Consider the following 15,046-nt stretch of genomic DNA (forward strand, 5'->3'; position numbering starts at 1 on the left):
CACTTCTAAATCCATAGGGAATGCTTTAATTGCCGTCTGTTTCTGGAATAACTGGCAGTTGTCCACTGCTGAATCTTCTTCCTGCTTTTGAGTGCTATATTGACTTGACCATAAATCTATGTATGTTTAGTTTCAAACACCTTACAAGTTTTTCTAGTTTCAAAACCTTACATATGATGACAGCTTAAATTTTTTGACAGAAGAAAAGACAAAACTCACCTTTCTTCTTCTGGCTTACAGCTGATTCACTGGAAAGCAACGTGTCTGACCAAGAAAGCGACTCCAACATGGATCTGCTGCCGGGAATATTGAAGCAGCCATCTCTGACACTTGAACTCTTCCCCAATCATACAGACAATCTTAATCCCTCCCAGCGGGTAAGGCAAAACTTGCATTGAAAAATGGCATTCTTGGGTTGGTTTTTTTTCTCCTCTTTTCAAGAAGCATACTGGCAATGCTACAGCATTTCTTAATAGTATGTGATTTGGTTTCCTAGCGTTTGGAGCTACTCGTTCCTAGCCACTGATCTTTAACATCTGCTGTGGTTCTGCCAGAATTTGCACCTGCAGTAGGAGATTGCAAGATTACGTTCATTAAATGTAAAACTTAAACATGCTAAGCAGTAATACTCTGCATACTGAAATCTTGAAATGCATGCAGGAACAAGTATATGCAGTATTTACAAAGCAATTCAGTCTTGAGTCCACGCTTGGAAATTCTGGGTGGATGGGCATGAACATTTTTTGTACCTACCTAGTCTGAAATAGTACGTGTCAGTTTTGTCTGGGGTATCAGCTGTGAAGTTGCTTTTGTATGGTAGCAAAGCAGAAAACCATGAACCGCTGTAACAGTTAGCAAAGGATTTACAACTGCTTGTTTCTCGTATAGAATTCACTTCCAAATGTATATTTAGTTGCTGATTCGAGATCTTTGAGAACGTTAAGAAAAACTCAAACCAGTTTAAGATTGAATATATTAATTTATGTTGAATGTAAATATTGTGGAGACCCAGATTACTGTTTCTCAGTGGGTAGTTCCACCAGCGGCCCCACCTTGATAGCTGGCAGAGGTTGTAACTGTCTGAGATCTGAAAGACCTAAGGAGCAACTGTGGAAATGCTCGCTGGATATGGTACTGGACTTATGATGTTTGCAAACACTACTCTTCCCTTGTGTTCAAAACAGCTCAGTCCTACTTCCAGATCCAAGAGGGTGCCTCAGGGCCGGACCATTCCACCGATGGGACCTGAAACCAAAGTGTATGTGGTCTGGGTGGAACGTTATGACGATATAGGTGTGTAGAAGTTTTTATTATTTGCTGAAGTAACAACAGGGCAGGAACCAGAGGAAAAACTCTGTTCCATTCCTCTTTAAAATGCTAAATCCTTCTAAGTGTCCTGTAACCAACACTTCTAAGATTCTACAACAGTTCTTTGATATGAGTGGTGGTCCATAGGGCGTACATGAATCAGTGGCATGTAGGTCTGGAGATTATTTTAGCTCTGGCAGTACGGGTAAAATGCTGTCATGCACTTTCTTCTTAAGCTTAACACACAAGGCAAGTGTGCACCCCTGTTTTTGAGTTTCCCTCAGGTACTGTCTCCTCAGAGTGGATCTGTTGTTCTTCCTTGAAAAAAAATTTACTTCTGTCACCTGCTGTTTCTGTGCTGAAGGGATCAGTGTCCTTCTTAGTTTGGTGGTACCTTTGACACTCTGTTGTGTTCTCTCTCGTGAGAGGACTCACTTATTCTGCACCCAGGGTGCACATTTCATGCTATGCAGTCCAGCTTCCTTCCTGCATCTCTGTTCAGGCAGGGTCCTGCTCCTCATGCAACTTAATGTTTCTTGGTTTGGTGTTTCCCCTCTGACTCTGGGTACTGGCTGACCTGAGAGACACCCATCCTGTTAGAGCCATGGCCTGAACAATGGTGGGCAGCTGGCTGCTAGGCTTGAGGAGTCCTTTGTCCCCAAGAGCTTCTTGTCTGCTGGTTCTAAGCCATGGCCTGGCTTTAGTGCTATGCGAGAGCCTCTCTGCACTGACCTAGCCCAGGAGAGCCTGTAACACTGGCTAGTAACTGATACTTTATCTTTGATTTCTAATCCCGGTCCCAGTGTGGCAGTGAAGGTGGACCTTAATCAAGCCCTTAGCTCTTCCCAGAGGAAAGTAACCAAGAGAATGGGAGTGATCAAGAGGAAGCTTCCTGTAAAGTATAGGTGTAAATTCTCAAGACTACCACCTTGTCCACAGCACATCCCTCAGAGCTTCACTGGGATCAGGAGGCGAACATCAAGTTCTGCAGTATCGCTTCCTTATCCAAACATTGGCCAGAGGGGTCCAGGAGTCCCTCAACCACTTCAGTTCCCAAACTGGTGTCCCCGACCCACTTGTTTCTTGGGTGGCAGCTAAAGCCAGCTCACTGCAGAGGCAGCAACTGTGGTACACATGCATGTTTCTGCTTGGCTGCTTCTTTCAGCAGCCATAGGAATCTCCCAAAGCTCTGGCCTGAAGCTGAAGAAATGAGTTTGTGAGCCTCAGTAAGCGTGGCAGTTGGGTTTAGAGGGAGGATGTGCTCTTGAAAGTACCTAGCCCAGAGGCTTGCTCCTTATGTTCTTGGCTTTTGCCTTATGCTTCTGGTACATCTTTGAATCTGGACAGTGGAAAAGCTGTCACTTTGTAGTCTAGGCTATGGCCCCTGTGCCAGCTGCCTGCCTCCCCTTCTGCTCCAAGTGCTTCCATGGCCCTCCATGCTCTGGCTCTGCTAGCTCCAGCTTTTGTGTACTCTTAGCATCCCAGCTCTGATGGCAAAAGGTGGGTTAGGGCCTTATACCCTTTCTGCTGGAAGAGGTGTCGGCACCATCCTGCTGTCTGAACTATGCTTTTGTGAATGGTTCTCAACATCTCAGTTCCTGCCCCTGAACGAGGTAATGGGAAGTGCCATTTCCCCTTCCAGGGATCCGAGTTCTTACTTCCTCCTCCTGCACTGTCATTTTTTACCAAGTGCATGACAGCAGAGTTGCGGTGAGGAACTGCAGAGCTTGATTTCAAGGAACGATACCACGTTTGTTGGAGCAGGGCTCAAGGGAATGAGATGTGAGTGGTGGTATTGTTTGAACTTCCCTGCGCTGTTCTTGAGGCTGGTTTCTTGTAGATAGGTGAAGATGCTGTTGAATAATAATAATTTGAAAGCTCTTTTTGTGATTGAAGTACTTCACCTCCTTCCTGCTTTCACTGTTCCTCTAGAGGTTTTGACCTTTGGGATTGAGAGAATTGAGGGTCTGGGACATGTGTTACTTCATCTGTTGAGTGCAGGATGGCTGAGGTGTGTCTGTACACTGTGAATGCTTAAGTTGAAAAACAAAGACTTTGCATCACTAGCAGTGCAGGAACATCCATGGTGTAAATGCTTGAGGACTGCATGGTTTTGACTGATGATAAATAATCTTTATTTGTACAAAAACAAAAAAAACCCACAAATGCCACCACCCCCCAGGAAAAAAAAAAAACCACCCTGGGGTAGATGAACTTTATTCAGTGTATCCTCTTCTTACAGAAAACTTCCCCCTCCCTGATCTGGTGTCTGAGACTAGCACTGGTGTGGAAACTACAGCCAATAGTAGTACTTCCCTAAGGTGAGACTGCTCCTATTTTCATTATTTTTCTTGATTCTTGCAAACAACAATTTAGGCTGCACTTTAGAAGTCATGACTGAGCATTCTTCAGCTTTCCCAGGCAATCTTGAAAACTCCAGACAGTCATGTTGAAAAAGACAGATGAGTTTCCTCAGTGGATTTTTTTTATGAAAAAATGAAAGAGCTTTTCATATCACTGCAGTTTAAACATAAATTAAGGAACAGAAAAAGTGTAGGTTTTATCTTGTCTGTGATTAGCCTCCCTCCTGATTTACTCCCTTGTGAGGCAGTTAATGCTGTATACATGTTGTGAGGCTTAAAGCCCTGTCTGCAGGACTCTCAAATTCTGTGGTGACAGAAGATTGCAGAAGCAGTGCGGTTGATACAACACTTCTAAAGTCCGGAGGGTGCGCACAGGAGTCCCGCTGGTTTAGCCACAAGACATTTTTTAACATTCTTTTAAAGTGGTCGCTTTTCATCTATAGATTCTTTGAAACAGTGCTATAAAACTGATTTAACAGTTGTGGTTTTTTTTCCTTAAGATCTACCATTCCTGAGAAGGAAGTTCCTGTGATCTTCATCCATCCTTTAAACACTGGCTTATTCAGGATAAAACTACAAGGAGCAACTGGGAAATTCAATATGGTTATCCCGTTGGTGGATGGAATGATAGTCAGTAGGAGAGCTCTTGGTAAGCTAAAGAGTCTCAGGAACACTCATGTTCTGATTTTTTTTTTTAAATAATAATATGTCTGCAAAATATGTGGTCTGGGATCTTTCATTGGAAAAGGTATTGGGCATGGCAGAACAAAATAAAAACATGCTTTTTGCAGCACCAGTGGTAGCAGGAACAGCAGAGGGAGCAGGTGGCCAGCACTTGGCTGGCAGCACAGCAGGGCTCTGCTGCAGTTGTGGTGGGAGAGGAGTGAAGGGGTGGAACTGTAATGGTGGAAGGAAAAGGTGAATGCCTGTTACTTAGATAAGGGAGATGAGAAATGTGACCCTGGTGTTCAGCATTGAGAGCCACGGTGCTGGTGCTTGCTGACTGCCAGAGGGTACTGCTGCATTTTTGGACTCTGGCATGCTGGGTCTGTTCCTTCTGTTTTAGAAGCTGGATAGAGATTAATAGCCATAGCAATTGAGGATTTTCTAATGTGTTCAATAAAAATACTTAACCTACTACGCAGGCATTTGTTAACAGGGGTTGATGTGCGTTACCTGCCTTCTCCTCTGCTCCTGGATGGATTAATGGATCTGTCCTGGTATCTGTGCTCGCTCCTGTGAGAGCAATTCACAAGACAGAGCAAAATGAGCAAACGGTCATTGGGGCACTTGTACATAACCATAACACTAATGTTGTAGGGGTCTGTTGGGGGTGACTTTAAGGTTCTGTTTTTTGCATGCTTAATTCAGTGATGGGGAAATGGAAGCCAGACCGAGCCTTTAAATAACACTTGTGAATTCAGTTGATGACAATGGCTTGTACTGAAAGAGTCAGGTGTGTTCCTAGAGTTGGGCTGTTTTTTCAGCTGCATCAGGACAGTGAAATTTGTCTCATCTCTAAGTTCAGCAGATGTGGTTTGTGTGCAGTCAGGAATCAAGTCCTCTAAACAAGGGAGATGCTGGTTTTGCCTGTAGGAAAGTGCTTGTGAAACGGTAAAGGGGTTAATAGACACTTACTTCATTAGACGTATATGAATGTCATTTCTGAATAAACCCGGATAAAGTCAACTGCCAGCTTTGACTAAGTGTTACTGCTTTGGTTCCCAACCTCCTCCTTCCTGCCGTGTAGGGCAGGATGAGTTAGGGAGAGGTAGTAACAGTGGCAAAGCAACGAGGGGAAGAGAAACCTGTTTCCAGCCACAACCCATCAAGTCTTTCCTCATCCCCTGTTCCAGGGGGAAGGCTCTGCAATTTCTCCTGGAGCAAAGTACTGATGGGTCCTTTTTTCATCCTGAAGGCTCCCCTGGCATTGTCTGGTGCGACCTCAAGCCCACCTGAGCTCCACATGTCCTCGTGCGTCATGGCCAGGGGCTGGAGCACTGCGATTCTTGTATTAGCTGCCCTGGATTCTTTCCCCTCTTGGTCCTGAGGGTTGTTGTGAGCAGTTGCTTGGCTCTGGTAAAGCAGAGAAATCTTTCTCCTCAGCCAGTTTAGGGTACTGCTGCCTTAGTGCCTTCCTTATTTGTTTTTCACAGTAAAATGTCCTTACAGGCCTGGGGACCAGTTACCTGTTGTCAGCTACTCATTGAGAAAAGTTCTTGACTTGGTGCTGAGGATCTCCCCTGGGTTTCTAGATGGGAGAGAACCCAAAATTGTCTTTAGCTGTGAAGCCAGCAAAGGGGCGCAGACTTGAATTTGTTTAAACTTGATTCAAATGTTGTTTCTTTTTCAGGTTTTTTGGTGAGGCAGACAGTAATAAATATTTGTCGGAGAAAGAGGCTGGAAAGTGATTCATACAACCCCCCACATGTCCGCCGAAAACAGAAAATAGCAGACATTGTCAATAAATACCGGAACAGGCAGCTGGAGCCAGAATTTTATACCTCGCTTTTCCAGGAGGTTGGGCTCAAGAACTGCAACCCCTAGGTCATTATCCTTCCAGGACAATTAGATCAGAGCTTGGTGGCTACAGTAATGAAAATGGTTAACTAACAACAACAAATTTCCTCAGCCCTCTGGAATTCAGGAAATCATACTCTAGCACAAGTCAGCAGATACCATGTGGGAGGAAAGAGAAATGAATCCAAAACATCGCAGTTGGGATATTGACTTAATTCACCTACCCTCAACAGATTACTTAATTTCACTCTTCGTGGATGCTAGCGACATAATCTCTTCACCCAGTCATCTATTCCAGACTAATTAGGAACTGTGTCTCATTCTGCGAGAGGAAAACAATCAAAACAAAGCCATCTCTGCATATAAGGATGGAAAACAAAATACAAACAAACCTGCCTTCAGACGTCTCGCTACACCCACGTGTTAAAGGAGAAGGGAGCAGGATCTCTCCTTTGAGGAGTCTCTTTCAGAGCATTAACTGTCCCTGCGAGAACTTAAAGGACATTTTCACCCCCCCTTCAGAGCTCCACAGAAGATCCAATTTGTGTACCAAAAGCAAGAGGAGGAAAATTGCTTGGAAACATCAGGGCGGGAAATTCCCAGCCAAGACGCTGTATTTTACAGTTCCCACTGTGCTTGGGAGCGAGGCCATCTTCATGCGAGATTTGTCACACTGACAGCTACCACCACCTGAAATTACCTGACTTTCCAGCATAAGTTGTTACTAGATAAGAGCTCTTGGTTATATAAAAACAAGGTTATGACTTTCAGGTCTGTTGCAAAATGTCACATTTAATTTTAGTAATGTGATTTATTTTTTTAAATTTTTTATGCAACTACTTTAACTTATTTTGAAGTGTATCACCTACTCACTGTTTCCATAAAAAGCATAAACATCACTTGCTTTCCTTCCATTGGATTGAAATCTGAGATTCTGGGGCTGCCTCCTGCCTGATATTTATAGCATAAGCAGCTTTCGCAGCTTCTACAACACTTTTCAGAGGCTCCTGTTAAACAGACTAAAACAACTTGAAAAGAAAATTCAAGAATTCTTCTTTTTCCCCATAAACTTGCCATTCCATGAGAGCCCCTTTGGAGTTACAACCTAAAATTGTTTTGAGTCTACTGTGCTTTCTCATGCTCAGCAGTGGTGGTTCCCTCTCACCTAGGTCAGAAGTTACTCATTTTCAGACAGTGGATTTCAGGCGTTCAGGACTTGGAGGATGTGCTGAGAAAAGATGTTTACAACTACAAATTTAATATTGGGCATATAAAAGCTGCAGTGGGCGCTGGCAGCCTTGGGAGTGATTTCAGGCTCCCAACGCAATCTCAATTTGTGTTGCAGTAATGAATCATCGCTGGCGCTCCCAAGTAGATGCAGTTTGTGATCGCTGGCAGCAGCATGTGTCCTTTTCCTTCCAGTAAGCAGGTAATGTAAGAGTATGAGTGCGAGCAGGAATTTGGGGAGCTCCTCACGTTACTCCAAAAGTGGTTTTATTAGCTTTTTAATATGCGCTGCAGTGATACCTGTCAGTCATGTAATTTTGCTATTTCAGAGTTACTTTATGCAACAGTTCTGACCTGAAACAGGCTTAATTGTTTCATTACAACCTGCCAAGGACATACCCGGCTCCTTCACAAAGACTTAATGGAAACACAGGCCCCTAAAAATACACGTGGAAGGGTGTCAACCAAGGGGGTTTCAGGTGACGTGTGCTTGCTGCAGGGGACGGGCACGCTGGCCTCTCAACTCAGGAGCTCTGGATCTTGATCCAGATGAATCACAAGTGGAAGAATGAAACCACATACAGAAAACTACGGTTGAAGTAAGCGGGACGGCTGGCCCGTACGTGCCAGGGTGGCAAATGGCAGGAGGAGCCGCAAGGCAGCGGTTGGGTGTCTTGGCAAAGCTGTGAAGGGAAACTGGGACGGCCTCACTCCTCTGCCAGGCTCTTCCCAGCATCAATTTAATGCACGGACACTAAATTTACCCACATCTCATGTGCACTTATTGGATCTAATTAATGGCCAAACACACTTTAGTCCACTGATTGAAAAGGCATGACCAATGCATGTGTAACAATAAACATACTGAGCAATCAACTGTCTGCACATCTTCAGTAGCGTACCACCACCACCCACACGCCATAGCTAAGTGTATGTTACAGGCAGAGTCATTGATTTATATTATCATGAGCTGCAAAAGGTGCTTCTTTCAGGCATTCGGGTACAGTTGGTAGCATAAAACGTGCATTTGGGGACACCCTGGATAGTTTTGGCAGAGTCCAAGAAAGCCAAATGGAGTGCCTGAAAAGTTACTTTTTATGAAGGCCTGTGCTTGCCTGAGAACTTCTCAGAAGCCTTGAAAGAAGATAACTTTTGTGCACATCCTTGCTGCTGATCCTGCCACTGGGGGAGTAGGCATTTCTGTCGTGCTCATTTTGATTTGTAGAACCAGCTGGTTAACGTCACACACTATTGGTATGACCTGGCCACGAGTGGTGGCTTTGAACCTTGAAGAAAGTTGCAGTTTAGTATAAACATGTTGGGATGACAAAAACGTGTTGCCATCCCACTTGGTTTGGATGCCAGTCGCGGCAGCGAGTGTCCCTGGCAGAGCTGTGCCGGTGGAAGATGTTTGCAAGGAGTGTGCACGGAGAGGTGTCCGACTTTGTAATAAAATGGAAAACCCCAATTTGGGAATGAAATCCTTGTCCTCTCCAAGTCAGTGGCCAAACTCCGATGGCCTCAGCCAGTCCAGGGTACAGCCTGGAGTGTTATTCCCCAAAAGGGTTAGAGCAAATGAGATTTATTTCGGTTGTGATTGCAAGAACATGTTAGTCAAGAATCCAGACTTTTTTAATCACAAACTGCTGTATTGAGTTTTCACCTTGACAGCTTGCGTGGCTTGGGTTTGTGTTCCTGTTTGGCGGAGCTGATGAGCATTGACCACTCACTTTGTGCGTAGCGTGACGTTAGTCTCGACTCCGCAGGTAACGTAGTGCTGCGAAAGCAGAGTTGCAAATGTTGCATCATAACTAAACTGAGACTTTCTCTTTTCATAAAACATTTCTGTTTGGGTTCATAATTCTGCTTTAAGTGATGGCATCCTTTTAGCCGTGCAGAAAGAGGGGGGACCATTGTCACCTTGTTAAACACAGCGTTGAAACGACAGATGTTTTAGTACCTTAATAAAGACTCTTTAAAGAAAAGCATTTTTCTTAAAGGTACTTTTAAAAAAAGGCATTACAACCTTCCAGCAAACAGGAGAGGGGAAGGACGGTGCCTGTGGAAATGAAGGTGCCGATGCAGATAGTGACGTTCGCACAAGGCTGCGGGGAAGAGCAGCCCCTCGCTGCTCGGCGGGCTATATGTGCTGGGTTCTCTATAGGCCACTGCATTTCTTTCCTTTTTGCATGCCCAGAAAGATGAGAGAACAAAATTTCAATCTAACAGTCAAATTTGATGTGATTTAATGATTGCGTAAGGGAGTGATGTCTTTGAAGGCAAACACAGACCTTGTCCACATGGATTTTAGCAGAAGCAATTAGAAATGAGAATGCCAGATACCATGTGCTTCAATCATATACAATTTGTATGAATTTCTGTATGTTGCCAAGACATGATCTTTTTGTTCTTATTGTATTTTTCTGTAAATATTCCTGGCGCTAAGTTGTAAAGTAAAGGCAAAATGTAAATATGAAGATGTGAACTATGTTCCCTTGTCTCTAGTACTTTATCTCTTCTTTGTTTAGGGAAGGCACACAAAGGCTTGTTTGTATTTATGCCAATTCTTTGTCCAGGAGAAACACATCAAATATTGAATGTAACACAATTAGTCCAATAAATTTTAAAGATTCTTATCTAGTAACTTTGCGGTTGTCAATTTTTAATATTTCTCCAATGCCTTTAGCTGAAATGATCAGCCGATAGAGCTGTTTCCCAGGGAAATAGCAGACGGATGCAGTAGAACCGTGCACCTTCTGCTGCGCAGCAGCTATGGTAACAGTGCACCAGCTTATATTTAAGGAAATCACGTTGCATCTCGACAGTGTGGGGAATGAAAACATGGAAACACAGCTTTTAAAGGGAGACCTGATGCTCCTGCAATGCAAACGTTCTCCGGTTGCTCCATGCGCTGTTTCCTACCTCCGGTGAGGTCCTTGCTGTGCAGCTGGCTCCGCTCACACCCTGCGAGCGGCACCGGGCAGTTGCTGCAATAAAGCCGCGCAGTGAAAACGCAGCGTTCTTGGAGTGCCAGAGGTTGTTTTGGTGCAACTTGAGGGTAAGGAATTTGATTTCTCCATTGTTTGGATGAGAAGAGCCGGGCAGCGGAGTCCTGCAGAGGCGATTGCACCCAGTGAGCTCTGGGGAATTGGGAAAGTTTGGGGAAACCCCTGGTAGGGGGTGGGGGCTGCCAGCACCCCTCGGCGTCGGGGCGATGAGCCAAACCACCCGCTGGCCACCCCTGAGCTCCCCAGGGAGGTGATGAGCTCTCGCTGATGCTTGCTGTGGGTTCCCTGGGTTGGGGTGTGGGGTGTGGGGTTTGGGCTGGCAGGACCCTGGCTGGCTGCTTGACTGCTGAGGTGGTGGTGACCGGGTGGTCACCCCGTGGTGTCCGTGGCTCTTCACCTTCACAGCAGCTTGTAGCAGGAGATCCTGCCTTCGGGATGTTCGCCTTTCCTCAGCTGTCCGCACCTCGACTTACCTGAGGGCTGGAACAAACCCACTGAACTGACCATTCCAGGAACCTCAACCTGGGTGACGCGAACGTTGGGTTTCCTGCCGGCTCCCTCTTGGATCGCTTCAGCAGGTGCCCCCTGCCCTGGGCTGCCCCTCACCACGTTGCTTCCAGGGAAGGTTAGGGCAGGTCCCACACTGATCTCTGAAGAATCACAGAAATAAGTGATAAATAGTTAAATATCTTCCTCTGCAGCCCCAAAGTGCAGGGCCAGTAGCAGAGAGGGCTTTCGGGGGTTGGGTCTGGAGGCCTGATGCTTTCTCCTTCCCCCACAAAGGAAGCAAAAGGCACCAAGCAGAGCGGTCCATCCTTGGCTGTCCTTGCCATGCGTCCTGCCACTGCTGCGGGCTTCTCGCTCACTGCAGGCATCTCCCCATTGCTCTCCTGGTGGCTTTTCCCCAGTTTTCATTTTGCAGAGTGCAATTTCTGGCAGTACTTCAGCCGCACAGGGAGCTGCTCTTCAGCTGACGTCCGCTGCTCCTCAAAAATCCTGTCCTTTGCTGCGGTTCCCATAACACGGGTTTTCAGCCCAAAGCGGACAAGCTCTTTGTCCCTGAATGAACGAACTTGCCCTCGGCTGTGCTGAAGTGCAGGCGGTCTGGTGGCAGGTCAGCCAAGGGCCCAAATCCCTCCTGCCACGAGCTGCTCCTGGGGGGCCACAGGCTCATCCTGCACCAGCGCTTGTCACCCCAAACTACTGCCAGCCCCATCTTTTCCCCCCATTTTATTGATAAATATGCTGACAGCCTTGGGTGCTAGATGTGTCTCCCCACCCTGAGCTGTGCTGGTGAGCGCGGGGACGCCCGTGGCTTCGGAGCCCAACCCTGAGCTACAGCAGCCTCCGAACCCCCCTGCTGGGAGCTGCCTGCGGGTCCCAAACAGCAGCCCCGAGGGCTCCTGGCAGGCACGGGGGCTGGTCAGGGGGCTGCGGGCACCCTCCCAGCCCAGGGCCCTTCAGAGGAGCGGTGCTGGGGGGGGACTGGCCGCTGCTGAGCTGTTTCAGGAGGCTGGGAAGCTCGATTAAGTGTCTCGGATTGAAAGTGCCTTTTCATCAGCAGAACCTATGGCAATGGAAGTGTTTTGGGGGGGGGGGGCTGTGTGGGTGTGCGGTGCCAACCAGACATCAGCTGCAGGCGGGCCCAGGAGCTCAAAGGCAACTCAAGGGGCTCTGCCGTCACCCGGCTTCCTCAGGGCACGAGAGCCCGACTGGGAGCAGCACCCAGCAGCTCTTTGGGTGACCATTTTTTTATTAAAGCTCCTCCTGTGCACCGAAGGTATTTGAGGCTGCGGCCGTAAACAGTCGTGAACCTGCTGTAGCGCCGGGGCTTCGTTTGGAAGCACCAGGCTGGCCATTGCTGTAAACACAGGAGTAGCAACTCCAGGGATGGAGGCAGGAGCGGCCGCAGTGCGGAGCAGCCCAGGGACAGTCGGTCTCACCCTCGGCCATGGCCAGAAATTAGAATTAATTTCTAATTCGCTGTTAATCGAGGGGAGTCGCTCCGTGGGGTGCCAGCAGCTGGCAGCACCCTGCAGCCATCCCGTGCCCCGTGTCCTGCCCAGGCTGGGCGAGCAGAGGGGCCTGGGAGCCCTGCCATGGGGGTGCAGAAGAGACGTCTCATCCCCAGCACCCTCCGCCATCCTCTTCCTCAGCTCAATTCCGATAAACTCGCCGAGCAGAGGCAGAAGCACCGCACGCTGATGCCCGATACACCCGCTTTTCTTGCCCCGGCATGGCTAATTCTGACCACAAATGGAGCCAAATTGCATTACAAATAATTTTCCAGGGTGAAATGTAATTTAGTTACTGCTTTAAGCTGAGAAAATATCATTTGGCTGCTGGCAGTGAACATGTCTCTGTCGGGGGGGGGTAAGAGGCTGAAGGTGGAGCTGGGCTGAGCCGTGGCTGTGGGCGTTCTCCAGCGCACCCGCTTCGGTGGTGGGTGCCAACGGGGTGTCCCCCTGGCAGTGCAGCTGTCGATGGGGTGTCCCCAGGCCAGGCAGATGCTGGTGGGGTGTCCCTGGGCTGTGCTGGTGCTGCCCGAGCATCCCTGGACCGTGTCGGTGCCGCCGGCGTGTCCCTGGGCCACATTGGTGCTGCTGGGAGGGATGTCCCTGGGCTGTGGGGTGGGTCATTGCCGTGACAACGGGCCCCATCACAGACAGCATCATGGAGGAGGGCAGCGCATTGCCATGGCAACCAGGAGCATCCCTGGGGTCTCAGCCCTGGCTTTTGGCCCCGGGGCGACCGCAGGGCTGTGTGCTGCTCTGGGGGAGGCCCTCACTCCCAGCGCTGCCCCAGAAGCTGCGGGCAGCACCCAGGGCACAGCGGCGGCCGAGGGGAGCTGGGCGGAGGCTCCCTTGGGTGCGCGTGAGGTTTAAACCTGCTTTCTGCTCCCTGCGAGAGCAGCGATATTTTCTGCTTTATTGTATGCGCCGCATCAGAGACGCCTGCCCCGCAGACGGGGGCCCAGCTTGGCCATGAACCCGGCCGGGGGTGCGATGGGAAGAGGTGACACACCGCGGCCCTGGGGCTCACGCCAGGTTTCCTTACAAAGGTTTTAACTGGGAAAGGCAGAGATGGGCCAATTCATCCTGGTACAGAGAAAAAGGCTCGCGGGGCTGCCCCGGAGCGCTGCTGGTGGGATGGGAGGGGCCGCGGTGCATCCGCACCACCACCTTCGCCAGCTCCGGGGGTTAGACTGCTTTTGGGTGGTAAAGCTGCTCCCCCCCCCGCAGGGCAGAGCCCCAGCAGCAGCAGGGGTGTCCGGGAGGGGCCGGGGGTACGGAGCCTGCACGTGGGTCGGACGGACACTGGCACAGGGGGCCCGTGCTCCCCCCCACCTTGCCTCAGCCCCGGACCCACACCGGGTTTGATCCACCCATGCCGCTGTGCCCTCGTCCCACATCCCCAGCAGCATCCCCGCCGAGAGACGTCATCCCTCGGCATGCGCCCTTCCTCCCCCCTCGCGCTGGGGCGTCCCACCGCCCCGGCCCCCCCGTGAGCCCCAGGGTGCTCTGCCACCAGCAAGGCAGAGGGGCCCAGGGCAGCGCCCACGGCCACCCCGGCGGGAGGGTGGGCCCCTGCGCCAGGCCCCGCAGGCACGGGCCGGGGGCCGGGGGGGCACAGAGCAGCCCCTCGGTGGTGATCCACCCCGCAGCCCCACAGAGGCTTCCCCAGCCGGCGCCGGGACACGTGGCAGGGACAAGGGCCGAGTGTCCCCATGCTCCCCCAACAGCCCGTGATGGAAGCACGTTTGATGACATTATTAAATGATTCAGTGCATTTTCTGCCTCTTAAAGTACTTAATATATGTGCCCATGTGATTCATTATTATTATTATCTAATAAAAGATTATCTGACTCACTTTCATGTTTCTTCCAATTACAAATTGAAATTGTTCCCACTATGACCTTGCAGCTGCTAGATTTTCTAAAATTAGTCATAATGATGCATTTTACTAAGATAATTAATTAGCTAAACTGAGAAAATTGAGTAGTAGAACTGCTTCACATGCTGCTAATTATCTTTTATTATGTCATCTTTACATGCAAATAAAGAAATATTGTGATTATTTTAAATACTGTTTTCATTAGCTAATATACTTGTTAGCATAGCGATGGCTCGATTCTTCCTCGGCAGCAAGAGCCCTTGGGGACTCTGCTGCTTATTGACTGCAGGACTCTTCCTTTCACATTAAGAAAATATAGTTACGGTCCAAATTAGGTTTATTTTGTCGATTTATTTTAACGGTGGCAACGGCCAGCAGGCGGGAGGGTGTCAGAGATGGCAGGAGAGCTGGGAGCACCGAGGGCTCCTGCTGAAGGTCGGGGGGCTCCCGGGCAGGGAGGGGGGGCAGGGGTGCTGCTCCCCCCAGCCCCTCTTCCCTGGGGGCCTGCCTTGCTCAGGATGTGCCCCCGTCATCCCAAGCTCCGGTCCGGCCATCCCGGAGCACCCAGAGCAGCTCCCGGCACCTTGCAGGAGTCTGAGAGTGGTTGGGTGGGCGCAGGGCGGGTGCTGCGCCAAAACCCTTCCTATCGGGCACCGGCACTTCGGGCGCCTTAATCCCTCCCGTGAAAACCCCTGCGGTGCAGCTGGTGAGTGCCGAGCCTCGCG

General features: G+C 49.1%; 1 protein-coding gene across 6 annotated transcripts in view; it reads left to right on the forward strand.

Moving 5' to 3' along the window:
• Positions 1-10,058, forward strand: part of RALGAPB (Ral GTPase activating protein non-catalytic subunit beta) — a 66,304-nt gene extending 56,246 nt beyond the window's left edge. For all 6 annotated transcript variants that reach the window (XM_054845037.1, XM_054845040.1, XM_054845036.1 and 3 more), the window contains 5 exons: positions 241-377; positions 1,185-1,293; positions 3,551-3,629; positions 4,172-4,320; positions 6,025-10,058. In XM_054845037.1, coding sequence (XP_054701012.1) covers positions 241-377; positions 1,185-1,293; positions 3,551-3,629; positions 4,172-4,320; positions 6,025-6,218 — 668 coding nt within the window. In that variant the 3' untranslated portion in view covers positions 6,219-10,058. The remainder of the gene's footprint in view (positions 1-240; positions 378-1,184; positions 1,294-3,550; positions 3,630-4,171; positions 4,321-6,024) is intronic.
• The last annotated feature ends 4,988 nt before the right edge of the window (positions 10,059-15,046 follow it).

The sequence above is a fragment of the Grus americana genome, chromosome 17 (assembly GCF_028858705.1).
Source record: "Grus americana isolate bGruAme1 chromosome 17, bGruAme1.mat, whole genome shotgun sequence".
NCBI lineage: Eukaryota > Metazoa > Chordata > Aves > Gruiformes > Gruidae > Grus > Grus americana.